Source organism: Limulus polyphemus, unplaced genomic scaffold, assembly GCF_000517525.1.
Source record: "Limulus polyphemus unplaced genomic scaffold, Limulus_polyphemus-2.1.2 Scaffold5077, whole genome shotgun sequence".
Taxonomy (NCBI): Eukaryota; Metazoa; Arthropoda; class Merostomata; order Xiphosura; family Limulidae; genus Limulus; species Limulus polyphemus.
Genome location: NW_013670687.1, coordinates 33,923 through 42,408, shown reverse-complemented (window position 1 = coordinate 42,408; position 8,486 = coordinate 33,923). Strand labels below are relative to the sequence as shown.

The 8,486-nt window shown below is 35.3% G+C and overlaps 1 protein-coding gene across 1 annotated transcript in view; it reads left to right on the top strand.

The window, feature by feature from the left end:
* Positions 1 to 1,638: 1,638 nt before the first annotated feature.
* LOC106472093 (zinc finger protein 558-like) overlaps positions 1,639 to 8,486 on the top strand; it is a 32,956-nt gene continuing 26,108 nt past the window's right edge. Inside the window, exon 1 of the mRNA XM_022400701.1 lies at positions 1,639 to 2,161. Coding sequence (XP_022256409.1) covers positions 1,961 to 2,161 — 201 coding nt within the window. The 5' untranslated portion in view covers positions 1,639 to 1,960. The remainder of the gene's footprint in view (positions 2,162 to 8,486) is intronic.

Genomic DNA, 8,486 nt, shown 5'->3' with positions numbered 1-8,486 from the left:
ATTATTGGTCGATATATTAATCCCCGAGACAACTGAAGTTAACAGGAAAGAAAGGGAACGGACAATAAATGATTTTAAAGAAACCACAGCACGTCGAGGTTTTCTAACCGGCTTAGGAAGAAAAGAATAGAAGCGTTTATTGTGAAAATATAACTAAATCAGGACACAAGGCGACTTATGTTGTTTCTTTGTAAAAAAATAAAAACAAATTCGGCTTTCTGTTTGACTTATCTGTTTTAACACCTCCCTTAGGAGCCAAGGGGTGTCTTTACATTACAATTTGTTGAATATTAAAATTAAGTTCAATCCGTAAACTCCCAAAAGAGGGTGGTTTTAGACGTATCTTTTTACTTTATGGACCAATAATATTATAAAATGATACTTTATGGACCAATAATATTGTAAGATGATACTATATCGACCAATAATGTTATAAAATGATACTTTATGGACCAATAATATTGTAAGATGGTACTTTATGGACCAATAATATTGTAAAATGGTACTATATCGACCAATAATGTTTTGAGTATATCCGTCTCTAATTTTGAACTGCCAAACGAGAAGGAAAGCAGCTAGTCAACACCACTCACCGTCAACTCTTGGGCTGCTTTTGTCTGACCGAATAGTGAAATATAACTTTCCTTCTTATAGTGCACCCACTGCCCCAAAGTGCGGATCGCGTTTTACCGGCAATGGGACGCCAATAATGAACTATCGGGCTCAAAATCCGAACAAGTTAAATAATAGGCCACGCCCAGCCATATGTGTAGAAATATCTGGTTTTTACCTGTCATTGGGCAACATCCCGTTGTCTTGATACGTTTTCATTTTTTTTTTTTTTTTTTGTTTCCGTGATTTGATATCTTTAATCCCCTGTATACGTTATATAATATGACAGATAATTCTTCTCTGCGCCTGCGCAGCGAAGTTCTGGTCACACGTGGTATATTGTCTGCTGTTCACGTGAGTGTTTGAAGTGTTTCAACACGCTTTCAGGGGCACGCGCTTTAAGTTCATACAGCAGATGAGGATGAATATAAAAGCAACTGTTTTCTTATTTTAAGACAATTTCTTCTTTTCTTCTCCTCAACGACGTCATCGGCCTTGATCTTCTCTTTGCTCCGGAAACCCTCCGGACATTTCTTCATTCTCCAATCTCAAGACTTCAAATTCGCCATAGGGCAACATCTGATCAATCTCTCGAACTAAATTTAAATAGTTCGCGGAGGGGGGAAAAGTTTCTTTATTTTAAAAGCTAAACCCCTGTCGTCGAAGATCAAAATAATGTGTTACATAATTTAACATCCTTCAAAATTGTGATCGAAGAGTTATTTTTGGTTTATTCGAGGAATTAGTGGATTGACAACCTGCTCACACCTGCGTTCCTGGCTGCTAAGACAATCGTGGGAAACTCAGAACTCGTGTTCTTGCTTCTTCTTTTCTTTTTCCCAACATCGGCAAAATTAATGTTTCCAAGATCTTACTTCCTTCGCGTGTGAGACAACACGCAAACTGTCGCAATTGCTAAGAGATTTGTAGCATGTACCACACGGTCACTGCATTCCAAAGTAGCAGTGAGACAGACGAAGAGAAGGGCCTGGGGGGTAACTGTGACGACCAAAACTGTCCTAGTTTGTCAAGGCTGCGACAAAGCGTTGTGCCTTCCGGCCAGTCGCTTTCTCTGGAACAGCGCCTGGTGCTGTCAGTTGATTTAACAGGTTCACGGCCACACCCACCTGGGAAGATCGGAGAAGACCCTCCCTCGTGTGGAAGAGTACGCCCTCTACCGGCCAGGTAATGTTACCTGTTGCTTTCTCGGATGAACTAAGGAATATCGACAGATTTTCCGGGAAGAGGAAAGGGGCAGCACGTGCTATCTTTTAGTCTGAGTCTGACTCAGCTTTCAATCACCCAAAGTTCTAGTTATGAACCTTCACATCTGACGAGCAGCAACGCTATGGAAACATGTGTTCTGATTCCGTCCGAACTTAGTCTGGTGCTGATATCATCTTCAGACAGCAAGATCAGTCATCCGTGTGAAACGGGAGTGTGTGTATGGAGTAACCAGAAGATTTCTCGTGGAAGGAGATTTTTACCTTTTCAAGGAACCCTCAGATTAGACAACTTAGAAGTGTACAGCTACTTGCAAGACAGTGACGTAAGATTCAGATCTTCTTTGCTCTCTTCTCTTACGTTAATAACCTTTTTTTTGTGTGTGTGTCACTTCCGATTAATTTGTTTGATTTTTTTTACGTTTTTAGTTGTACTGGTACTGTCAAATTACCACTGCTAAATAATAAGGATGTACTTATCAGCTATATAAGGTGCTTTGGATCTTAGATGGTAGTTATTTCATAACGCTAAATACGATCTGTTTCACAGAAAAGTGAAATACTTAACATTACTTAGACTGACACTTAAGCAGCTTTGACAAGAAATTTGATTTAAAGCCTAAATTTTAATTTAATTTTGTTAGCATCACCTGATTTGAGACACAACATTTAATGTTTTCAATAACACCTGATTTAAAACTTAAATTCAATGTTTTCAATCACAGCTGATTTAAAACCTAAATTTTAATGTTTCAATAACTCCTGATTTGAGACATATGTAATATTGTTCTTAATAACACGTGATTTAAAACCTAAAATTAAACGTTTTCAATAACACTTAATTTAAATCCTGAAATTTAATGTTTCAATAACACCTTACTTAAAACCCCAAATTTAATGTTCCAATAAGACCTTATTTAAATCCTAAAATACGGCGTTTAAATAACACCTGATTTAAAACCTAAAATTTAATGTTTAAATAAGACCTGATTTAAAACCTAAAATTTAATGTTTAAATAAGACCTGATTTAAATCCTGAAATTTAATGTTTCAATAAAACACCCAATTTAAATCCTGAAATTTAATGTTTCAATAATACGTGATTTAAATCCTGAAATTTAATGTTTCAATAAGATCCGATTTAAATCCTGAAATTTAATGTTTCAATAAGATCCGATTTAAATCCTGAAATTTAATGTTTCAATAACACCCAATTTAAATCCTGAAATTTAATGTTTCAATAAGACCCGATTGAAATTCTGAAATTTAATGTTTCAATAAGACCTGATTTAAATCCTGAAATCTGATGATTTTAATAACTCTTGTTACGGCTTATTGTTTTCCATCATTCCTGAGATTATCCACAACAAATGGCCAATTACCTAAAATAACCAGCTTTTGATATCCAAAGATGGTTTGTTTGTTTTTATCCAAAACGAAATTCTTCATTATATAAGGGTTGCTAGCGGATAGTCTGGCCATGGAGACGTTGTTGGTCAGGCAAGACCGGACACATCCGTGACTTTAAAGTGAACTCTAATAGTGACAATAACTGGGGCTAAATAACTGATGACCTTGGATGTCTTGGAAACAACTGACCATGTTAGTATTAGGGAAAAATCACAAAATTAAAACGTTGTACATTTTCACAACGACACAGTGGAATTTCCAATGGAAATTTTTTTTCTTTCTTATGTAGTCATTCAACATTCATTTTCAGTATACTCTTGTTATTGGTATAAGTGTGTGTGTGTTATAAGTTGTTATATCTTTTTCTGTATACCATTGTTATTGGTATACCTTATTTATGAATCTTTAATAATAATAATAATAAAAAGACGAGAAGGAAAACCCAATAATTTTATGAAGCAAAATATATTGTTTTATTGGCATATTCTTACTGACTTCTATAACGCATGTGAAAAGTTTGTTATGGTTTGTTATGAATTTCGCGCAAAGCTACACGAGGGCTATCTCCGCTAGCCGTCCCTAATTTAGCAGTGAAAGACTAGAGAGAAGGCAGCTAGTCATCAACACCCACTGGAAACTCTTGGGCTACTCTTTTACCAACGAAGAGTGGGATTGACCGTCACATATAACGTCCCCACGGCTAAAAGGACGAGCATGTTTGGTGGGACTGGGATTCAAACCCGCAGATTTCGAGTCGAGCGTCCCCTAACCACCTGGCCATGCCGGGCCGAACACCTGTGAAAAGAATCAATCCAGACTTCATTAATTTGATACAATTGTTTTCCAGGCTGGTTTAAAACCAGAGTTTACCAAAAAAAAAAGTGTTGATCTGATATTCGTATTAATTTTTCTAGAAAGAATCGGTCATGCTAAGTCTTTAATGTGTCGCATCATAACACAAAATATATTGAAATACTGTTCTGATTGCTTTAGGCAGTTTTGGACGTGTTCTTTGTTATAAACAGTAGCAAAACGGTAACGTTGTACACGTCACGTTGATGGCAATATTGGCAATACGCCCCAAAGTTGTGTTTTAACACAGCAGGTGTAAAAATAATTCTCTGTAGAGGGGGCCAAAGGCACAGAACGTGCGTGTAAGTGGTGTGGCATGGTCCACTTTGGAGGAAGACCACGGTTTCGCATCATAAACGGATATTAGTGGCCTGATTCGTAAAGGAAAAAAAAATGGTTTCTCGTGCAATGCACTCCTACCAACACTGACGACCAGATAGATACGACACTGCAGGGGAGGATTGGGGAAGATAAACCAGGTTTACGACTCGTGCTGTAGAGTTTTGACTTCCTAATAATATCCCAAAACTACAAAAAAGGCTAAAGAAAAACACCTTTTGGGCACAGGCAGTTTCGCCCTATTTTATCACAAACCTAGCTGTAGATAAGAATCAGACTCCAATCACAATATGTGGTACCAAAAACATACTTCTTACATATCTCAAGTCATGTTGCCAGTGTCGGGAAAAGACAGCGGGACGCTCTCTTCATCTTACGTCTTCCACCTTCCTCCACCTCATCACAAGAGCAGTAGGGCTTCTTCTGTGAAGAAGGTCTTGGAGGACTAGTCTATAAAAGTAACACAGATACAACAGGACTGTGAAGAAAGTCTTGAAGGACTAGTCTATAAAAGTAACACAGATACAACAGGACTGTGAAGAAAGTCTTGAAGGACTAGTCTATAAAAGTAACACAGATACAACAGGACTGTGAAGAAAGTCTTGGAGGACTAGTCTATAAACGTAACACGGATATAACAGGACTGTGAAGAAAGTCTTGGAGGACTAGTCTATAAAAGTAACACAGATATAACAGGACTGTGAAGAAAGTCTTGGAGGACTAGTCTATAAACGTAACACAGATATAACAGGACTGTGAAGAAAGTCTTGGAGGACTAGTCTATAAACGTAACACAGATATAACAGGACTGTGAAGAAAGTCTTGGAGGACTAGTCTATAAAAGTAACATAAATGAAATAAGACTGTGCTCATTTTGTAGATTAGTCCTCCAAATCTTTCTCCTCAAGTGTCAGCCCAAACTAGGCAGTTGCTGTCTGTTTCACTTTTTTTTGTTCGTTATTAAGTGTTAAGTTTTTTCTTTCCTCCCCCCAAATGAGTAGCGAAAGAACCCCTGATCCAACAGACCAATCCCCCCCCCCCAAAAAAAGAATGTGAAAGACTCTTTGGTTATACCAGTCCTCTTGTAAAACAGTCTCTATGTAGGTCTTTTTAAAAATTTGAATATTGATGTCTGAGTACAATTCTGCGACAAGGCTTATAACGCAAAATTTCGGGTTCGATCCCTGCGGCGGATACAGTGCCGGAAAATTTGAATATTAATGTCTGAGTACAATTCTGCGACAAGGCTTTCACACATTATGTTCCCCCCGGTGGCTCAGTGGTAAACTTGAATGGCTTATAACGCAAAATTTCGGGTTCGATCCCTGCGGTAGGTACAGTCTGTACACCTTTACGCTTCATAACAAACAATCCACAGCTGTTAATAAGACTACCTTGATGGTTCGCTAGTTCTTCTGTATGATGAATAAAGTTGATTTAAGTAAATATAAATAATTATTTTTAAAATAAACAAGTAATATTATGATATTAATCTTTACCCCAATTCTCATTTATAAATTACTTCTATAATATTGATAAGAAATTAATTTCATCGACCTAATCTAGTTCAACACCATAAATATTATTATTCGTGCGATCTGATCATACAAATAACGTCTCAACCACTAATATACATATTTGTCGTACCGCAGCCGGCTTGATTAGCCCTGGTATTCGACGAAAAGCGTCGTCGGTACTGGCCCTGGCAGAGAATGTGTGGTTGAAACGTTGTTATATATTGGAGTGTCGGTCCAATCCCAATATTCAATTAGAGTAGCCAAAAGGTTGTTGAAGAATGTTGTTAACTAATCTCTAATCTTTAAGCTCAATATTAGTTAGGGGTAGCGTAGATACCCCTTGTTTACGTTTGCTTTAAATAAAACGTTTACGAATAACATTTAAATCCAATTCACCAGTTCTGCCCTTCCACAAGTCAAACATGGCCGGCTCTAAGGGCTCCTGATGTGGGCCGTGTTCTCCCAAATCTCACTTATGATCATTCTACGTTCAAGAAGACACATCAAAGAAGACGTTCAAGTTATCAAACACAGCTTCGGAACTTGCAGTATTTAGATTAGGAATACACTTTCCACCCCTTTCTCGTAGTAATAATTAGACTGGTAATATACCTTCCACCCCTTTCTTGTAATAATACTTAGATTAGGAATACACTTTCCACCCCTTTCTTGTAATAATACTTAGACTAAGAACATACCTTCTACCCCTTTCTTATAATAATACTTAGACTAAGAACATACCTTCTACCCCTTTCTTGTAATAATACTTATACTAGGAACATACCTTCTACCCCTTTCTTGTAATAATACTTATACTAGGAATATACCTTCTACCCCTTTCTTGTAATAATACTTATACTAGGAATATACCTTCTACCCCTTTCTTGTAATAATACTTATACTAGGAACATACCTTCTACCCCTTTCTTGTAATAATACTTATACTAGGAATATACCTTCTACCCCTTTCTTGTAATAATACTTAGACTAAGAACATACCTTCTACCCCTTTCTTGTAATAATACTTAGACTAAGAACATACCTTCTACCCTTTTCTTGTAATAATACTTAGACTAAGAACATACCTTCTACCCCTTTCTTGTAATAATACTTAGACTAAGAACATACCTTCTACCCCTTTCTTGTAATAATACTTATACTAGGAATATACCTCCCACCCCTTTCTTGTAATAATACTTAGACTAAGAACATACCTTCTACCCCTTTGTAATAATACTTAGACTAGGAACATACCTTCTACCCCTTTCTTGTAATAATACTTAGTCTAAGAACATACCTTCTACCCCTTTTTTGTAATAATACTTAGACTAGGAATATACCTTCCACCCCTTTCTTGTAATAATACTTATATAATATTTTTATACTTCAGAGAACAGGGTTATTAAACTAGATTTCTCCAGTGGGACACCAGTAAATTAAGAGACGTACAACATTAAAATCCGGGTTTCGATTCCCTAAGCTGAACACAGCAGATAGCCCCCATGTGTCTTAAAATTCTCTCTTAAACAAACAAAAATATTTAACCAGAATATGGAATTTGAAGTGTGAATATATTAGCGAATTTAATTATTCATAACTTGTAAAATATTATTATACTTTGGACGAGTTATTAAACCAGAACAAGACAGTTGATGTGTTAGAATACTGGCGAATGTAATTATTCATAACTTGTATAATATTATTATACTTTGGACGAGTTATTAAACCAGAACAAGACAGTAAGTGTTTTAGAATACTGGCGAATGTAATTATTCATAACTTGTATAATATTATTATACTTTGGACGGGTTATTAAACCAGAACAAGACAGTTGATGTGTTAGAATACTGGCGAATGTAATTATTCATAACTTGTATAATATTATTATACTTTGGACGGGTTATTAAACCAGAACAAGACAGTTGATGTGTTAGAATACTGGCGAATGTAATTATTCATAACTTGTGTAATATTATTATACTTTGAACAATAAGTTTATTAACTCGTAATCAAGAAAGTTTAATGTTAGAATATTGACGAGTGTGATGATTCACAATTATTGGGTTATTTTACTTTGAACAATAAGGTTATTGCAATGAAAGGGGAGTTGATCTGTTGGAATATTGTTGAAAATAATGAATCAAAACTGTTAATATATTGTTGAAAATAATGAATCAAAACTGTTAATATATTGTTGTATATAATGAATCAAAACTGCTAATATATTGTTGAAAATAATGAATCAAAACTGTTAATATATTGTTGAATATAATGAATCAAAACTGTCAATATATTGTTGAATATAATGAATCAAAACTGTTAATATATTGTTGAATATAATGAATCAAAACTGTTAATATATTGTTGAATATAATGAATCAAAACTGTCAATATATTGTTGAATATAATGAATCAAAACTGTTAATATATTGTTGAATATAATGAATCAAAACTGTCAATATATTATTGAATATAATGAATCAAAACTGTTAATATATTGTTGAATATAATGAATCAAAACTGTTAATATATT